This window comes from Rhinichthys klamathensis, unplaced genomic scaffold, assembly GCF_029890125.1.
Source record: "Rhinichthys klamathensis goyatoka isolate OS25496 unplaced genomic scaffold, OSU_Roscu_1.1 h1tg000180l_1, whole genome shotgun sequence".
NCBI lineage: Eukaryota > Metazoa > Chordata > Actinopteri > Cypriniformes > Leuciscidae > Rhinichthys > Rhinichthys klamathensis.
This window is the reverse complement of record NW_026606708.1, coordinates 2,533,896-2,554,864: the sequence shown is the minus strand read 5'-3', so window position 1 is coordinate 2,554,864 and position 20,969 is coordinate 2,533,896. Positions and strand designations below refer to the sequence as shown.

General features: G+C 44.4%; 1 protein-coding gene across 2 annotated transcripts in view; it reads left to right on the top strand.

Annotated features, from left to right (window-relative positions):
* cpne5a (copine Va) overlaps positions 1-20,969 on the top strand; it is a 128,742-nt gene that overhangs the window by 11,022 nt on the left and 96,751 nt on the right. For both annotated transcript variants that reach the window (XM_056261011.1, XM_056261010.1), the window contains exons 2-3: positions 18,280-18,320; positions 19,583-19,629. In XM_056261011.1, coding sequence (XP_056116986.1) covers positions 18,280-18,320; positions 19,583-19,629 — 88 coding nt within the window. The remainder of the gene's footprint in view (positions 1-18,279; positions 18,321-19,582; positions 19,630-20,969) is intronic.

Below are 20,969 nucleotides of genomic sequence, written 5' to 3'. Positions count from 1 at the left end.
CTCCTGGAGCCAACAACTTTCTATGGTGGAGTACGCACACAACTCATTACCAGTGTCATCCACGGGCCTCACACCGTTCGAAGCTAGTTTAGGGTACCAGCCACCAGTTTTTTCCAGTACGGAATCCGAGATCGCGGTCCCCTCTGCTCACGCCTTCGTCCAGAGGTGCCGCCACACTTGGACTAGAGCCCGTGAGACTCTTCTCCAAGTGGGGGCGCGCACCAAGGCTAAGGCCGATCGCCACCGGTCGAAGCCTCCGATATACGTCGTTGGTCAAAAAGTGTGGCTTTCTACTAAGAACATTCCTCTCCGATCCGTGTCTAACAAGCTTGCTCCTAAATTTATTGGCCCATTCCCTGTCACCAAGATCATTAGTCCGGTGACAGTCCGCCTCAAACTTCCTCCCGCGTACAGGAGAATTCATCCCGCCTTCCATGTGTCCAAAATTAAACCTGTGTTTTATGCACCCATTAATCCGCCGGTCCCGGTTCCCCCTCCGCCGCGACTCGTAGACGGGGAACCATCTTATTCGGTTAATCGCATTCTGGACTCGAGAAGGAGGGGACGCGGATTCCAGTACCTGGTGGATTGGGAGGGTTACGGTCCGGAGGAGAGAAGTTGGGTTCCTGGTAGGGACATTCTGGATCACTCCCTGATCGATGATTACAATCGACAGGTAAGTCCGTCGAGGATCGCCAGGAGGCGTTCCTAGGGGAGGGGGTACTGTCACGGTTGATCAATTCACCGTCTCTCTCTCGTCCTGCGTGCTGTTGCGTGTGTGTGGGTGTGGCCGCTGATCATCCTTGATTAGCGGCGCCAGCTGGTTCCACTTGTTTGTCCCTTTATATGTCAGTAACTGCTGTCTCATGTTGTCAGATCGTTGTTTGGTATCCCTGGCGTGTTCCTGTTCCTGTTCCCGTGTCTGTCTTCCTGGATCGTGGATTCCCTGTGTCTCTCGTCGTGTCGGGTTGTTTGGATTACTTCACCTTCACTGGACCACAGAGCACCTTACTTGGGATTACCACCGGATCACAGAGCACCACCGTTGGATCACCGAGCACCATCACCAGTTGTCCACCGAGGTCCCTGCGTCACCTCACATCCTGCGCTGGTGTCCGCTCGACCATTCCTCTGTGTTGTGTTCCCTGTGTGTTTGTACTTTTCTGACCTTTTGAGATAATAAATAGCGTTCTTTGCAATTGCATCCTGCCTTTGTCGTTCCGTAACAGATATCCTAGGAATGACCAGAAGCCTCGAATTTAGTGATCTTAAAGAGCGCGATGGATTATAGGGCGATAGAAGATCCGTTAAATAGACTGGAGCTAAACCATTTAGAGCTTTATAAGTCAAAAGCAATACCTTGTAATTAATACGGAACTTTATAGGTAACCAATGAAGTGATGATAGAATCGGTGTTATATGATCATATTTTCTTGATCTAGTAAGAACTCTAGCGGCTGCATTTTGGACTAACTCTAGCTTGTTTATTGAAGATGCAGGACAACCAGCTAATAAAGCATTACAGTAATCTAGTCTCGAGGTCATGAATGCATGAACTAACTTTTCTGCATCAGAGACTGATAGCATATTACGTAGCTTAGCAATGTTTCTAAGGTGGAAAAAGGCTGTTTTTGCAACATATGAAATATGCTTTTCAAAAGACAGGTTGGAGTCTAATGTAACACCCAGGTCTTTTACTGTAGCGGATAAAGTAACAGGGCATCCTAATATGTTAAAGTCGTGCTGTGAAAGGTTTTGTGGACGGTTTTGGAACCGATAAGTATTACCTCTGTCTTGTCTGGATTTAATAAAAGAAGATTACGCGTCATCCAATCTTTTATATCTTTAACACAATCTGTCAATTTGGATAATTTAGCGTATTCTGGCCGTGATGAAATATATATTTGAGTGTCATCGGCATAACAATGGAAACTAATTCCATGTTTCCTTAGAATATTACCAAGTGGCAGCATATATATTGAGAATAATAACACAGATCCCTGTGGCACTCCATAGTTTGCCGGAGTTATGATCGATTTTTCTCCATTTAAGTAGACGAAATGGTAGCGGTCAGATAAGTATGACCTGAACCAGCTTAATGCTTGTCCTTGAACACCAGTGTAATTTTGTAGTCGATCTAAGAGTATTGTGTGATCTATAGTATCGAACGCAGCACTAAGATCAAGTAAAACTAGTACTGAGATACAGCCTTGGTCCGAAGCTAAAAGTAAATCCTTTGTGATTCTAACAAGCGCAGTTTCAGTGCTATGATGTGGCGTGAATCCAGACTGAAACTTTTCATAGATGTCGTTTTCTTGCAAGAAAGAGCCGAGTTGAGCGGACACAACTTTTTCTAATATTTTTGACATGAATGGAAGATTTGAGATGGGTCTGTAATTTGCTAGGTTATTTGGATCTAATTGTGGTTTCTTAATAAGAGGTTTTATAACTGCCAGCTTGAACGTTCTTGGAACATGACCTAAAGATAAAGATGAGTTAATAATATTGAGAAGAGGCTCTTCCACTATAGGTAACACTTCTTTCAATAGTTTAGTTGGTATAGGATCTAATAAACATGTTGTTGTTTTAGATGAAGTGATAAGTTTATTTAACTCTTTTTGTTCTATGGTTGTAAAGCATTGTAATTGTTCTTGCGGGGTGACAATTGCGGCTGAATTATAAGGCGCGAGCAAAGATTGAGCGTTTACGATTGTGATTCTGATGCTTTCAATTTTCTCGGTGAAGAAGTTCATGAAATCATTACTACTAAACTGTAACGAGGTATTTTGTTCAGACGACGTCTGTTTATTTGTTAGTCTAGCCACGGTATTAAATAAAAACCTTGGATTATTTCGGTTGTTTTCTATTAGTTTGCTGAGGTGCTCAGCCCTGGCCGTTTTAAGGGCCTTTTTATAACGTGACATACTGTCTTTCCACGCGATTCTAAAGACCTCTAAATTATTTTTTTTCCATTTACGCTCTAAATTACGAGTTTCTCTCTTTAAAACATACGTAGTATTATTGTACCATGGTGCTATACTTTTTTCTCTGACCTTTTTAATCTAATGGGTGCAACAATATCCAATGTTCTAGAGAGAATGGAGCTCATAGTGCTAGTTAATTCGTCTAGTTCATCTGTTTGTTTGGGTTCAGGCAGCAGCTGAGTCAGATCAGATAAGCTATTTGAGAAATGATCTATGGTGGATGTAAGAATTGTTCTACCTGGTCGATAACGTGGCGCAGCATGACATATTACAGAAGTACGTAATATGCAAGTTACCATGTAATGGTCCGTGACATCATCACTTTGAGAGTTAGTTGACATGCAGTTGCAAACTTATTAGTAGAATGTCTAAAGTGGATTATCGAAATAAAAATGTTACCTTGATCTTTATTGGCTTATTCAGTTGAGTGTGACTGCCCCATATTGATTGGCAGCATCACAGTTTTGAACTCCAAAACAAGAACCGACTCAATGAGATGTGCTAAATATCTGCATATTTTTCCCTTCACTACTAGTATTTTTTTTATCAACGGATTTGGGGAGTTTTTGATTGTTGCAGAAGAGTCAACATGAACTGACCCTATTTACTTCTTGTTTTCTTTAATTAAAATATAATTGCTTGCATCAAAACTACTACATTTAAATGACTTTTCATTTTTGTTGACATCTTCATAAATGCACTGGCAAGTGGACCACCAGCAAACACTGTTTGGCGTAGCAATAGAGCTGGCGTGCGTGGAGGTCAGTTTTTGGCTTTGGGCATCACTTATTTTAATTCTCCTTTCCTTTGATCTACTTCCATAAAAAAAAGGGTTTCAGTCAATATTATCTGATAACAATTTCTCTGGTATTGCAATCTGCATTTCTCTAACCTTTTGTGAAAAAAAAAAAAATCGTCATACATAACACATTAATGCTTTTTATGATTGTATTTATAAATCAGGCTATGCCCCTGTGTGACGACAAAACAATAATTTGCGTATCTGACTCCGAGTATTTAATTTGTTATGTCGGTTGTGATGTAAAAATAAAGCTTGCAACATGTCAGCGGGAAACTTACAGCTCGTACCCTCTCATGCAGTTACAGATGCAGCGTTTTGACTGAACCACTTCTACTTCTGCTGCACGAGATGAGAGGACATTTTTATTATTTTCTGGGTCATAAAAGAGTCTGCATTTGTGATATATTTCCTTCTTCCTTTCCTGCAAAACGCTCGCTCTGTCTGGATGTGTTTAAATCTGCACTAAGGATCCTGTCACATTTCACACATGCGCACTTCAATAAGCCGGCAGAAAGCAGGTTAATGCGTTTACATACCGCGCAAAATCGGAGTAATAAGAGGCAAAAAAAGGTTTATGTTTAAGCCGTTTATGACCTTACTCTGATAAAAGTATAACCGGGCTTCCGCTTTTACATGACCACGTGCGTTGTCGGATTTTTACACACGTTTTTAAATAAAGACTGACAAAAAATATACAAGTTTTAGGGCTGGACGATATGATGATAGGCCTATATAGTAGTCAACATTTGAAGTGGATCAAAAACTTTCATCAAAGTTATACATGAATTTTGAACAATACCCGTTCTTGTCTTACTATAAGACAACTTTGATGAACTTTTTTTGATCCACTTCAAATGTTGACTACTTATACTACTGTATACACTCACCTAAAGGATTATTAGGAACACCATACTAATACTGTGTTTGACCCCCTTTTGCCTTCAGAACTGCCTTAATTCTACGTGGCATTGATTCAACAAGGTGCTGAAAGCATTCTTTAGAAATGTTGGCCCATATTGATTGGGTAGCATCTTGCAGTTGATGGAGATTTGTGGGATGCACATCCAGGGCACGAAGCTCCCCTTCCACCACATCCCAAAGATGCTCTATTGGGTTGAGATCTGGTGACTGTGGGGGCCATTTTACTACAGTGAACTCATTGTCATGTTCAAGAAACCAATTTGAAATGATTCGAGCTTTGTGACATGGTGCATTATCCTGCTGGAAGTAGCCATCAGAGGATGGGTACATGGTGGCCATAAAGGGATGGACATGGTCAGAAACAATGCTCAGGTAGGCCGTGGCATTTAATCGATGCCCAATTGGCACTAAGGGGCCTAAAGTGTGCCAACAAAACATCCCCCACACCATTACACCACCACCACCAGCCTGCACAGTGGTAACAAGGCATGATGGATCCATGTTCTCATTCTGTTTACGCCAAATTCTGACTCTACCATCTGAATGTCTCAACAGAAATCGAGACTCATCAGACCAGGCAACATTTTTCCAGTCTTCAACTGTCCAATTTTGGTGAGCTCTTGCAAATTGTAGCCTCTTTTTCCTATTTGTAGTGGAGATGAGTGGTACCCGGTGGGGTCTTCTGCTGTTGTAGCCCATCCGCCTCAAGGTTGTGCGTGTTGTGGCTTCACAAATGCTTTGCTGCATACCTCGGTTGTAACGAGTGGTTATTTCAGTCAAAGTTGCTCTTCTATCAGCTTGAATCAGTCGGTCCATTCTCCTCTGACCTCTAGCATCAACAAGGCATTTTCGCCCACAGGACTGCCGCATACTGGATGTTTTTCCCTTTTCACACCATTCTTTGTAAACCCTAGAAATGGTTGTGCGTGAAAATCCCAGTAACTGAGCAGATTGTGAAATACTCAGACCGGCCCGTCTGGCACCAACAACCATGCCACGCTCAAAATTGCTTAAATCACCTTTCTTTCCCATTCTGACATTCAGTTTGGAGTTCAGGAGATTGTCTTGACCAGGACCACACCCCTAAATGCATTGAAGCAACTGCTTTGTGATTGGTTGATTAGATAATTGCATTAATGAGAAATTGAACAGGTGTTCCTAATAATCCTTTAGGTGAGTGTATAACATTGATATGAGTGTTCACTCGGATTTAGACCTATATTGTATTTATATAAGTTTTCACAATTTATGTGTTGAAATCAGGCACATGTCAGTAAACACGATTCCTGGCTGCATTTAAATATCCATGGATATCTAGAACACTAGGAACACTACATCGAGTCCAACCTTTAGTTTAAACTGATAATCGTTTGTTTTACTCGCGTTTTCGCGGTTTCTCCTATAAAATCCAGTCACGCAGCAGGCTCTTTTGCCACTCACTCCGGCTGAGAGAGGCGTCTCCCGGCGGGAAAGTGACGTCAATGCATTCCCTCTATTCTGAAATGTATTGCAAATGTATTTCCACTACAATTACTTAATCACATATTACCATCACTTTAGCCATTTTAATGCCTTTTTAAAGCACTTTTCATTTTTATTGTGCAATATGACACTTCATTAATATCTGATCCGCTGAACTCGAGTTTTATTGTTTGTACTGTCCTCTGTAATCAAATAAACAACAGGTTTATCCTATAAAGAGGTAATTCAACTTAAATGAGCACCATAGATCAGGATGTGCTGTGTAACATTGATTAAGTGTTGCATTTACAAGCTTGAGCGAGAGACATGCAAAACGAGACCTGTGGCTTCTAACTTCACCAGAGGTTTTTGTGTAGATTTATGCCTGGTTTGTGAACAGCGCTTGCCAGGATTTAATTACCCTGTTTCATTGACGAGCTGGAAAAATGCTGACACTCCTGTTCTTCTGTAATTACTTCTTGAGGAGAAGACAGAGGGATTGTAGATCAGATTAGATATTACATTTAATGAAACACTATAACAGAAATTCCAGGTCTTAGAAGTAGCACAGGACCTGTGAGAGACATTCTAAGAACGCACTGGTTGATTGCCAGTGCCCTATGTGCTGTTAGGTGGCAGTTAGATGGAGCCCTATATGTTAAATTATGCCCTGCTAGCCATCTTTTGTTTTGACTCATGGGAAAAGTTTCGCCTAGTGTTGTTCGTACTCAGACCTGCTGGGTATTTACAGATGTACATCAAATAGCCATGATGATAAGCACTCTCCATTGACCGGAGAGTCTGTCATGGTGGTAATAGCCCTGCCAGGATGGCCAGACTACAAGAGTTTTCATTCCAGACGAGCGACATGATCCTTTCCTCTCCTCCACCTCAAGGTATGTGGCTTTTGGCTGAGATGCACTCTGAAATTTCTCTTTGCCCCCCTTAACCAGATAGCAGCTTGAATTACTTTTTCCTGCTTCTTTGAACCAATGAGGATTCATTGGCTGAGGAGTTTAGAATCTATTTTGATCCCCTCTGGCTGAAATAGCTTCTCCCGCATGAGGGTGCCAATTACAGTGCCACTGGTTCTGGGAGAGCGGGGGTGAGATGGAGATTGGATCACAAGCCCAATAGTGTCAGACCACTTCTTGGCAAAGAGAAATAACTGATCTGTGGTGCTAATATCACCTTTCAAAGTGAGATGTGTTACAGCACACAGATCAGTCAAAACATCAACATAGAACACTACACTACAATTACAAGTCTGTTCGGCCAGATCTAAACATCTGTTCTGAGTATAGAAACATTTTGTTTTATTTAATTTAATTGTTTTATTTAATTGATTTATTTTTGGCGTCCTTTCCTGGCGATTCCCTCTGTTGGCGGATTAATGGAAACGGAGTCTCTCTCGTGGCTAAAGTTTGAAGTTTGGGGCTTGGAAAGTCTATAGAGTCGTTGACTGAAGCTTTTCAGCTAAAAATTAAACTTAGAAAACGAGACTCAATGGGAAAGAAAAGAAACTAAGTAAAAGTAAGAAAAGCAAGTGAGACGAGAGTAGTCAGATGGCTTGCATGAAGCTATTAGGTCTTAACCCATTTTCAGGTCTGATCTTGATCGGATCTCTGTCTCGTCTTAAACTCAGAGGTCTGTCCAACCCTTTGGAGGAATTCTGACCAATAAGACATTGTCTTTAGTTCGGGGTGTGACTATTTCTCCTCCCCTCACATAAATGACTTGTTATCTGATTAGTCTCATGGTCTCTTAACTCTCCCACTCAAGCAGAGAACAATTTAGACATGATACCTATAATAAGAGTATACATTTTACATAGATTTGATTCATACTGTAACGGTTACCAGCTGGAGTGCCCTTGAGAGCCACCAGAGGGCACTCCACATCAGACTGATGTCATTCCCTCACAAACTACATCTCCCATAACTCACTGCCCGGACTCTTCATCCATTATCACATTCACCTGTGTCTCATTATCTTGTTTAGCTCACCCCATATAAGCCTGGTTTCTCATTCATTATCGGCAGAGTCTTGTTTAGTGTTACACTGCAATTCCGAGCATTCTCCCTGGTTCCCTGCCTTCTTGTGTTGTGTTTGTTTGTATGGACTGCCTGCTAGGGATGGGCAAATGAAGCCTCATGAAGCATCGAGGCTTTCCCCTGATTGTTAAGGAAAAGATTCAAAGCATCAAGAGTGTCGAAAACAGTGCCATCTTGTGGCAGGTCAAATTTATTGCAGTCGTAAACCAAAGTGTAGTGCCGTTGTTTTATCTAAGCACAAATAAAAGCCTGACAACTCTAAATGTTCAGTTTTCTTATAATAAAATTCACACATTAAAGTGTGGCAATAAATTAAATGTAACAATTATATTAATACTAATTATAAAAATACCAACAGAGTTGCTTCATGCAAGTAAATGGTGGTATTATTATTCTATGCTGTTTATATGGCAGAATATATGATCATGTAACATTTTATAGGGTTATTTATAAAGAAAAATAGTAAAAGGACTTAAACTTCCCAAAACCTGTAGAGTCGTGATCTGGGTTCAAACATTCCGACACGCAAAGTGAAGCATTCACGTGACTGGAAAGAAAGTGAGGCTTCGTTTTTCGTTGATCACGTGTTTCTCTGAAAACAATACGTGCTCCGGCACGTGCTCCGAGCTTCATGAGAGATTGCGCTGCGTACTCGATACACGCTTTGAAGCTTCAGTGTCATATGTAACATCACTACTGCCTGCCTGTGTTTGATCTTGCCTGTACTTTGGATTACGTTTTTGGATTACCCTGTACAATAAATACTGCATTTGGATCCTCAACCTTCTTGTCTCGGCGCAGTCCGTGACACATACAATAATTAAAGAAATGAGAAAACATTCATGCTGATATCAAACAAGACTCACCCCCAATCAACCATTCAAAAGTTTGTGATCCTAATAGCCACATATATAGGTTATGCAGTTGAACAATGTTTGATTATAAGTCCCTCTTGTTTTGGAATGATCTGATGCATTTTGATATGTAAAGGCAGTCTGTGGATTTTCGAGAGGATTTTCTTTGGTCCTGCATTTAAGGGAAAGGCCAGACAGAGGTCTTTGAGAAGGTCTGCTTAAAGTCCCTGTCTTGGAAATCAAACCAGCTTTGGTTTAAACTCATGATTTACCTTGGGAGACCCAAGATGTGCTGTCTCAGAAACCAACCTGTCTAGTTAAACTTGACATCTTAAGTGTTCTTTCTCTAGTTTCAAAATGTCCCAATTAGTCCCAAATGACAGATCATCGGATTTAGGGTCATGAGTGTTGATTTAAAATTTGGTTCTTTTTTTCGGTTTCGATTTTTTTTTTATTAGCTCTCAGTTCCTAGAGCACATTCATTGGTAAATTAAATTAAATTTCATTGTTGCGTTTATTTTTGTGACAACTCGGTTTGTCTTTTTTTTCCTTCTTTCTTCTGTGGAACACAAGATATTTTGAAGAAAATCATCTTTTGCATTCCACAGAAGAAATTGTACCTTTAAGACTGATATTAGTCTCTTTAGTAGCTTCACTAACATTTATATGTGAACCTCAGAAAAAAATTACATGACAAGCAAGGCATTGATGAATTATTTATATGTAAATCTATGATTAATGTATTGTCTTTTATGGCTAAATTTAATCCTTTCTCACAAACCTCAGACATTTAAACTACTGTTCTAAGATTCCTCTTAGAATGCAGTCCTGCCTCAAAGCCCAAAGGAGTTAATTTGAACTTGGTCTGTGGTCTGTGTTTGAACATCACAGATCTGTCAGAGCTTCTATATGTTCAGACAGTAAAGCCCATTTCAGCAGACTATAATGGCTTTCCAGAAGTGTGTTGTTAACGGTAGACCGCATATCATAGAATATTGTTGATTCTCTCTTAGTAGTGCAGATTTTCGTCCGATACCGATAACCGATAATTATTTATATTTGAAAGCCGATAAACAATATATTGGCCGATAAATCTAAATCCAAGCCCAAGCACACAATTATAATATTCTCATTATAATTTTATGTAGCCTATGTAACAGACTTGTGTTGCACATGTTGCACTTAACCGTATTTCCCTTTTTTGAAGTGATTCCAATCATATTTCAAGCAATTCAAAACCATCATGGCGAACAGTGCACATCTGAAGCATCTCAGCTGAAGGAAATAATCCATTAATTATCGGCCACATTTTCTTATCAGGCCGATAACGATAACATTAAGAATGAACATATATCGGCCGATACCGATATGATGGCCTATATATCGTGCATCCCATATATTTTAATGCCGACCTCTTTAAAATACAGAGAGAACAGACAAATAATAAAATAATACAATAATAATACTTTAAGTTCAATTATGTGAGGATTTTTATCCTGTTTTTCAAACACTGATGATTGGTTTTCGCATTAATTAAAGGCTCTATTTTCCACTGGTGAAGGATTGAGAGACTCATTTAAAAGGTTCTCTTACGAGAGGTTCTCTCGTATTGCGTAAGCTAGCTTACGCTGCGGGAAAGATTCATCTTTGCTGAGATATTGAAGCCAAAAAATTATTTCATAATTTGTATCCATTGACAACGCAGTTCCTCTGCGGCAGACCTAGAGCAGGCTAGCTAGCAGCTCATTGGTTCGCTCAGAGAGAACTGCTTAAGCCTATGGGAGAGCGGGGCTGAACCCGCTTCCAATGAGAGGCGCCCGCGCGCTCATTGCGTCATGGCCCGCCAGAATGGGCGTGGCTATGGTGTATATAACAGTCTCTCCCAGGCTTATATGTTGATTCATTTCATCTTCAGCAAGCTGCACGCTTCTGCTGTCCTGAGAAAAGCCGTCGCCGTCGAGAAGGCATCACTCTAGCGAGCTCCCGGACCCTGAAGAAGCCGGCCGTCTTCGCCACCTTCAGCCGCCCTGCAAGCTAGCGCCATCCGACGACTGTATCCTTCTCTTTTCTCTATATATATCTAAAAGAGCCGAGCGTCTTTTTAAAGATGTCTCGTTTTTCCTGCGGCTCTTGCCGCGCTCCTCTTGAGGACGGAGACCGCCATGTCATCTGCGCTCTCTGCCTGGGACTCGAGCACGCAGAACTCGCCCTCGCGGATGGAGGATGCGACTTCTGTGAGAGCCTGCCGTTGTCGTCCCTGCGGGCACGACTTCTGGCAGCAAAATCCGCTCCCGCGCCGCCTCCCTCTTCGCCGCGTAAGAAGAAACGCCGCTCCCAGAGGCCGCCGGAGCCCCCTGCGGAACCATGCGGGCTGCCGCCGCCGCTTCCCGCTTCCCGCTTCCCGCTCTCCCTCCCCGCCCCTGCCGGACATACAGTTGCCGCCGAGTGGCCGCTCTGTCGCTTCCGATGACGCCGCGGAGGAGAAGGATTCCTGTTCACTGCTCGCATCAGACAGTGAAGAATGGTCATCTCTCGGATCCACGAGAGAGTCGGCGGGGATCCGCGCCGGGATAGAGGAGGAACTAATGCGCCTCCTCTCACAGGCCGTCGAACGCCTCGGTCTCGAGTGGTCTCCTCCACCCGAGCAGGCCCCGAACCGGATGGACGGCAGCTTTTTTCATCGGCGCTCGACCCCCGCGTGCAACCGGGCCGCCCCATTCCTGCCTGAACTTCACACAGAGCTGACGAAGTCCTGGAATGCCCCGCTCTCGGCTAGAAACCGCTCCGATATATCCGCCTCGCTGCGCTCGGTGGACGGAGCCGCCGAAAAAGGTTACTCAGCCATGCCGCCCGTTGAGGACTTGGTCGCCGCACACCTCTGCCCGCCCTCTGCTAGATGGCGCTCTTCCCCCACGCTTCCTTCGAAAGCTTGCAGAGCGACCTCGAGCTTTCATGCTCGCGCCTACGCCGCCGCCGGTCAGGCCGCCGCAGCGCTACATTCTATGTCTGTCCTCCAAGTATTACAGAGCGATATTATATCCGTGAGTGGGCCGAAAGCGGTAGAAACCCCTCCCCCGCTGTCACGGATCTGAGAAGTGCTACGGACCTCGCCCTTCGCGCCACTAAAGCCGCCGCACAAGCTCTGGGGAGATGCATGGCCAGCCTTTGTGTAGCCGAGAGACACTTATGGCTCACGCTCGCCGACATGGGAGATTCTGAGCGCGCCGCGTTTCTTAACGCGCCCCTCTCCCCGACGGGCCTTTTTGGATCTGCTGTCACGGGAATCGTCGATCGCTTTTCCGAGGTCCAGAAAGCTACTCAGGCGATGAATTTGTTTCTGCCCCGCCGCGCTAGCTCTTCCGCGGGCCGCTCTCGCGAGCCTCCTGCCAGAGCTCCACCACAGCGCCCCCCTCCGCAGACTCAAACAGCCCAGCGCAGACAGGGCGGCCGCCCTCGCTCTCGCTCTGACAGCCGCCGCAGACCCCCGCCCCCACGGGGCCCGCGACCTAAGATCACGCTGAAGCCTGATCATCAGAAGTCTGCCTAGCAAAGTTAAGAAAACGACGGTGCTCTCCCGCTGCGGCCGGACCGCCGTCAAAGCTTCGCCCTCTGCCAGTCCCCGTTGTTTTGCCGACTGCTGTAGTGTTGACCGCCACAAACAAGCCGGTGTCCCAGCCCGCTTGCGAGCGACAAAAAGCCGTTTTTACGGCTACCCAGAGAAATCTCAAAAAGAGAAAATTTGCCAGTTGTGTAGAAAATGTGCCCACAATCATGTGCTCACCCATACACACAAGCATAACATATCCCGTGTCTCTATCAGAGCCCCATCACATGAAACGGGCACAGCCCGCTCTAATATCAGAGAACATAAATACGCCCACGAGCTCGTGCGCGTGTCCCCTCTCTGCTCGCTCTGTTTCACGGCCCATAGACTCCTCTCTGAGTGCAAATCCCGTTGCCACACACATTCAAAGCGCGCCCACACACTGTGTCCAGCCCGCTATGTGCAGCAATCAGGGCGATATAGCCATTCGGCCACTAGCCGCATGCTCCAAAGCGTGGGAAGCCATTCCAGGCATTTCCCCGTGGGTGCTAAGCATTATAAAGAACGGCTATCTGCTACAGTTTCGCCGCCGCCCGCCTCGTGCGCGCGCGCGGCTCGAATCTACTGTCAGCCCGCTGGCCGCCGGCACGCTCCGCTCAGAAATTGCGACGCTGTTGCAAAAGGGCGCCATAGAGAGAGTCCCACCATCTATGACCGAGTCGGGGTTTTACGGCCGTTATTTTCTGGTTCCCAAGTAAGACGGCGGCCTCAGACCGATTTTAGATCTCAGGTCTTTGAACAAAGTGCTCATGAAGAGACCGTTCAAGATGCTCACTACCAGGAAACTCCTCGCGCAGGTGCGCCAAGGGGACTGGTTCATCTCTCTAGACCTGAAAGACGCCTATTTTCAGATCCAGATAAATCCCCGTCACAGGCCATTCTTCCGTTTCGCCTTCGAGGGTCATGTTTATCAATACGCCGTTCTCCCGTTCGGCTTATCCCTGGCGCCCCGCACATTCACGAAGTGCATGGATACGGCGCTCGCCCCCCTGCGGAGCCAGGCGCTGCGCATATTGAATTATCTGGACGACTGGCTGATTTTGGCCCAATCACAGACGGAGCTTCTGTCGCACCGCGCAGTTCTCCTCGACCATCTGAAAACGCTGGGCCTCTCTGTCAACTGGACAAAGAGCTCCCTTCAACCCAGTCAATCGATTTCCTTTCTAGGAATAGATTTGAACTCGGTCACGATGACGGCTCGCCTGTCTACACAGCGCGCGCGCAGTGTACAGCGACTGGCCGCCTCGTTTCAGATGGGCACCCGCACACCTCTGAAAACTTTTCAGAGGATGCTGGGTTACATGGCCTCAGCCTCCGCTGTGCTTCAGCTGGGCCTTCTGCACATGCGTCCGCTTCAGCTTTGGTTAAACAGCCGTGTACCCCACCGCGCGTGGAACACGGGCCGCCAGCTGATCAGAGTTACGCAGACATGTCTCACGGCGCTGCAGCCATGGACAGTAGCAGAATGGTTTCGACAGGGCGTCACGATGGGGACCTTTTCCCGCCGAAAAGTCATCTCGACAGATGCATCCAACACGGGTTGGGGTGCAGTCTGCGAGGGCTCACCGGCCTTCGGCCATTGGTCGACACAGGAAAGCCCCTTACACATAAACTGTCTGGAAATGCTTGCGGTCGAGAACGCGCTTTCGCGCTTCCTCCCGCTCATTCGGGGACACCACGTCCTGATCCGTTCGGACAACATGGCTGTGGTCTCCTATCTCAACCGTCAGGGCGGTGTCAGGTCCAGGAATCTCTTCCTACTGACACACCGCATTTTAGTTTGGTCTCAGAGCCGCCTGCTCTCGCTCAGAGCGACGCATGTGCCGGGCCATCTGAACGACGGTCCAGACATACTGTCCAGGAACCTCATCTCCTCAGGAGAATGGTCCCTGAACACACAAACGGTCCAAATACTGTGGCGGCTATTCGGCAGAGCAGAGGTGGACCTCTTCGCGTCAGAAGAGAACGCTCACTGCCCAATATTTTTCTCAAGGAGCGAGGACGCTCTAGCCCAGGAATGGCCTCGCCGCCCGCTCTATGCATTCCCTCCGATCGCTCTGCTACCACAGGTAATTCAGAGGATCAGGGACACACGCCACTCGGTGCTCCTCATAGCCCCGCGTTGGGAGAGTCAGAATTGGGTTCCGGAGCTCACTCAGCTGTCACAGACAGCCCCGTGGCCCATCCCAGTCAGAGCAGATCTCCTCTCTCAAGCTCGCGGCAGGATCTGGCACCCCCATCCACGGCGCTGGGCGCTACATGCATGGGTGATCAACGACTATTCGTCGATTTGCCAGAAGGAGTAAGAAACACTATCATACAGGCTAGAGCACCTTCCACGAGAAGGCTCTATGCGTCTAAATGGTCTGTGTTCTCAAAATGGTGCACCGACAAACATCTGGACCCACGGTCATGCGAGGTGCCGTCTTTGCTTGTTTTCCTTCAAGAGATGCTGGACAAGGGCAGGTCCCCCTCCACTCTCAAGGTTTACGTGGCAGCCGTCGTGGCGTTCTCTGAACCCCGACGCGCTCAGTCCCTGGGCAAAGACGAGTTAGTCATCCGCTTCCTCAGGGGAGCTAAGAGGATGAACCCTCCGCGCCCCCCTTCGGTTCCTATCTGGGATCTTTCTATAGTTCTCGAAGCTATGAAAGCACCCCCGTTCGAACCGCTCGAGTCTGTGGACCTAAAATACCTCTCGCTCAAAACCGTTTTTCTGACGGCTCTGTCCTCAGTAAAACGCGTGGGGGATCTTCACGCGCTCTCATCCAGCGCCGCGTGTCTCGAGTTTGGACCGAATGATTCTGTTGTCATTCTCAAACCTAGGCATGGCTATGTCCCGAAGGCGATTGGTACCCCGTTCAGGGCTCAGATTATTTCCCTATCGGCTCTGCCTTCATCCGATAGTGAGCGCGACGCCAATCTCCTCTGCCCGGTGCGGGCTCTGAGATTGTACACTACGCGCGCTGCCGCGTTCAGACGCGCTGAGCAGCTTTTCGTGTCGTTTGGGGGGCGCACCAAAGGTCTGGCCGCCTCTAAACAGACACTGTCTAGATGGATAGTAGACGCTATCGCCTCTGCTTACGCATCTAAATGCCTGCCCTGCCCTCTGGGCATCAGGGCGCACTCCACTAGAGGCATGGCCTCATCGTGGGCATGGTCCTGTGGAATTTCCATTCATGACATTTGTGTGGCCGCGGGATGGGCCTCCCCGTCCACTTTTGTCAGATTTTACAACTTGGAAGTTCCCGCCTTGCAGGCAAAATTACTAGCTGTCTAACGACCAGCTCCCTAAGAAGCTGCATTACTGGGAGTCCCTCACACAACCGGTTCGCCCCTTGTGCTCTCCTTAAATGCTTATACACTTCATGTGCCCGCTCTGCCGGCCTCATACATGCTTATGTATACACTTCATGTGCCCGCTCTGCCGGCCTCATAATACATTCACTCCACGTTAAAAATCCCCCGGTATCACCCTGGGATTCATGAGTGGATTCATAGCGCGCTCGGCGTTGACCAGGTGTTCCCGCAGCGTAAGCTAGCTTACGCAATACGAGAGAACCTCTCGTAAGAGAACAAATCGGTTACCTAACGTAACCTCGGTTCTCTCTAGAAGAGGGAACGAGTATTGCGTTCCCGGCCGTGCTTGCGCTACTAGCGTTTCGCTTCACGCTGAAATAAATCAACATATAAGCCTGGGAGAGACTGTTATATACACCATAGCCACGCCCATTCTGGCGGGCCATGACGCAATGAGCGCGCGGGCGCCTCTCATTGGAAGCGGGTTCAGCCCCGCTCTCCCATAGGCTTAAGCAGTTCTCTCTGAGCGAACCAATGAGCTGCTAGCTAGCCTGCTCTAGGTCTGCCGCAGAGGAACTGCGTTGTCAATGGATACAAATTATGAAATAATTTTTTGGCTTCAATATCTCAGCAAAGATGAATCTTTCCCGCAGCGTAAGCTAGCTTACGCAATACTCGTTCCCTCTTCTAGAGAGAACCGAGGTTACGTTATAGGTAACCGATTCGTTTTCATTTGCAGGAGAAGTGACAGTGTTTTTCTCCTGTCTTTGTCTGTTAGAGGTTTGATATGACAGCACACATTAACAACCTGTAGCTGACACTCAACTGTATTAGATAACAATTTCATATTCAAACAGCCATTATATAGTCCAGGGCCACATAAACAATTTAATTAAAAACCAGTTTCTCTGACAGTGATATTGTGACAGAAATTAGATATTTTTCAAGCCTGTCAAATCAAACGGTTGTTGTTGTTGACCCTCTCAATTTCTAGGTTTGTATAATCATGCAACTATAGTAATTTCAGACTCTCAGAGTCTATTGAACCTGTGTGCCAGAATCACTCTCTGACTCAATCAGCGCTGATTCAAAGATCCAGTTTATGAGAATAAGTTCAGATGCCAAGAGCTGAATGGGATGCAGAATTGTTACTTTCTGCAAAAGATTCAGTTTTTGAGCATAATTTGGATTTATTTTTGTTATGTAAAGACAGTGTTTTTCTGTTTTTAATCACAACTTGTCAGTTACCCGATTAGCAGACTGTAAAATTCAGTAGCTGCCAAAGATGGGCAGCTAAGTGAAAAATCACAGCGGGACACAGAAAATCTGTCATTTCAGCTCACTTTTTAACCAAAGGTGCAAGGATAGATTCGAGATGATCAGACTAACTTTCTACTTCTTGATGGACCCCGTATACCTGGAATCTAAGTGGCACCTTTTATATTATTCCTTTAGAAAGGCCCGACCTAATGTAAGGTAAATATAATGCTACGTGAGATATAATTCTCAAGCTGTTTTTTTTTTTATATCTTCCTGCAGTTGAAACACTGTTTGAGAGATGTAAACTGCCGAACATAGTCTCTTCTTCTTCTGCGCTTTTTACTGGTAGCAAACAGCGTTGCATTGCTGCGCGCCCTTCCGGATTGGAGTGTGGATCGCCGGTAACTGAATGTTTTCGGCTTGCGACTGCATGCACCGAACCGGGATGTCCGTACCGTACAGTTTGGGATGATTACATGTACCGTTACATCCCTAATATTTATAATGAAGAAGGCTGTTTGATTGCTTGTAAAATACCTGTACATGAATATATTTCATTACATGATGAATGTATTTGCGAGGATTTCAAATGTATGTTATTGAGTTATTGGGGTACAGTTTATTTGCCACCCAAAAAGTGTATGTGAATGTATGTGTTTTATGAAGCATTGAGAATAGAGATCCCTTCATTTTGTGTTTGTGCTTGGCTAATGTTCCTGGAGCCAAATGTAGAATTTTTGGAGAGACTGGAGAACAATGTGCATGCATTAAAAAAAGCGAGATGCCTTCTTTATTTCATATATCATGATGGAAGCGTAATTTGCTTCAGAACATAGTGACATTGACAAAATCTCATGTCAAGAGATGTTTTGTGGCTGCTAATGGAAGAGAATGAATGGATTGGGAAATAACATGTAAATGAGAGCTCCATCTGGTTTATTTGTGAGGCCTTTTATTCATTGTATGGCTGAACTGTTTGACCGGAGTGACCGAGTTTATTAGCCCTTAATTTTACTTTTTTTTCTTTCTCCTGTTTCCCCAGAAACCTGTTAGATCGAGACACGTTCTCCAAGTCTGATCCTTGTAAGTATTTCTCTTTTTTTCCATGGCTGAAGTAAAAAACTAAAATCTCTTTAAAATCTCTTTTTTTCCACACATATACAATCTCGCTCCCCAGGCTTCGTACCTCACTGAAATGTTTTCAGGTTCTCAGGTTCTCTTCAGGTTCCACACACCTCCTCTCTGACTTTCTTACGCTCTCCACACTTTGCAATTTGTCTACTCTGCTATTTCTCCAAGTTGCCTAAAACACATGCATATAATTTGCATCACAATGTGACAGCTTTTCTTCACTATCAAGAAAAATGCAGAAGTGCTTAAAATATGCAGAGCATGAACTCAGCCCCCTGAATACAAATGCTGCATGAGTCATTGGGGACTTGTGTACAGTAAATCTCTCGCTGAAGACATGAGATTATGAAATAGAGAGCAATAGGTCAAATAGTCTGGCTTCCTTTGTAATTCTAATCTTTGCTAAAAAGAGCGTTTCTTTCTTAGAGGTTGCTTTTTCATCAATGAAACTTGATGTTAACATTATTAAATTATTAGAATTCTCAGTTCAGTTTCATTTAACCTTCATGTTCCACAGTACTGAGTGTGTGTAAAACTAATAACCTTGTTTATTTTTCCTTCAAACTTATTTTTTATATGTCCTTGACCCCCTTAAAAACCCAGTAGTTAAATGTTGACCTTTTAACCTTCTGTAGAATCATCTGAGAACCCAAATTCAAATAATGTTTTTAAAATGTTCATGGAACTTGAGGGTTAAATATTAACTAAATATTTAGATACTTAATATATCTTAATATTTTCCCCCTAAAATTCTTAATCAGAAATGAATAATAGACCCACCAGATTACATTGTACAGAGTATCAATTTTAAAATAATTGGATAAAATAATTTAAAAACATTCCATTTTTTGGAAGAATGTAATAATAGAAAATAAGGTCTATTTCTCAGGAGACAAATGTAAGAAGGAAACTTGTTCTCTGTTTAATTTAATTGCTGTCTATAAGAAATAATTAAGACATTAAAAAAGAGATCTCATTTGAGACGTTTATTTTCCATGGGTCAGTTTAACTTACCTTGTAGCATTAAATCAGTGTTAGTTTAGGTAAATGTGTTGATTTGATTCAAAAAAGTTTGTTTTAATCATGAACTAAGCTTCTAGCTTTTAAGCTGTTCTTCAGAGATGCATCTACAGTAACTGTAACCTAAAAGCTTTTAAAAAAAATTAAATAGATGCTGATTTCTCTCTTTTTTCCCCCTTTTCTTGTCTTCTCAGTGTGTGTTCTGTACACTCAGGGAGTGGAGTCTAAGCAGTGGCGTGAGGTAAGTGTCCACGTTCGGGAACAAACCTACAATCAGCTCTGACAGAGACTCCCTCATTTCCCCTAATCAGCTCTGCATATCCTCTCCGTCTCTCGCCCCCTTCACTCTCTCCACAGCCCTCTGGTGCCCATCACTGCCCATTGATTCTCCTTTTGAATATTCATGAATCTGTCCCCATGGCCCTTAGTGATTGGCTGTTAAGATGATTGTACACTTTCCGTTAGCGATTAGCATTAAAGTCGATCTTGCTCTAAAGTTACAGGCCAGGGCATTTGTGATGCTTCCCAGCTCATTGAATGTGATTTTTCAGACTTAAGCTGTGTTGAGCTAGAGGACCTGGCCTTTGGATTTGGCAGGTCATTACAATCAGCTGAAAAACGGACATCCTCGGGCTATCATATCCATCACTGAGCTTGTAAAAAAGACCCTGAATATGAAAAATCGCATTGCGGTACTTTTTTTTGTGCAAGTTTTGGTTTGTGCTACAGAGACCCTTTTTTAATTAAATCCCTTATTAGCAGGTGACAGTTGTTCCAGCAGGTGCTTTCAAGGCCGACATGAATGCGTCAAAGCGGTCGTAAATGTCACGATGCGCGCATGAGGAGCTGTAACAACTTTTTGACCCAAAATAAAACCGAATTGGTGTCAATCCTCCTCCTTCACAGCAGGTTTTGATGGAACACCTTTCTTCTATGATGAAAGACGACTGCTTACATACTGAGCAGGTTTCTAACTCCGATTAGCTGCGTAGACTTTCTCCATGCCTCTGCCCATGTAAGATGCCTCTTGTTTGGGTATAATACCGACCGCTGTGGAAAAGAGGCAGTCAAGCTGTAAGGGATTGATAAGGATGGAGTTTTCTTTGTGCGTTTCTCTGTCTCAGCAGGAGATTTGGGAGTCTGTGTGTCTCTCTCTTTGTTACTAACACAGCATAAGCGCCTTACTTTCACTGAGTGATTGTGCCCATGGTTTCACTACTGTATTCCACTTTCTTTTAACTTTTTTCTTGTTTTTGTTGTATTTAATTCTTTATTAATAAGCAATGAAACCAGTCAGTTATACACATTACAGAGATTTTACCATGGATAAGTGTTTTTATGTGCAAAATCCGCTTAAATGTAGTAAAACAATGCTTATTGCTTTGATTTAAATATTTAATTTGATAAAACACACCAATGTTCAATAAATGATTAGTACTAATATATATATGTAAAGAATAAGGTACGAGAGGCTGTGCTGTGTCGTGAATAAATCACGGCTAAAGAGTGTAGCCTCGAGTAGCCTACCTTATTGCTTTTATAAAACGGTTACCACACAATACAATAATGCTAAAAAAATAT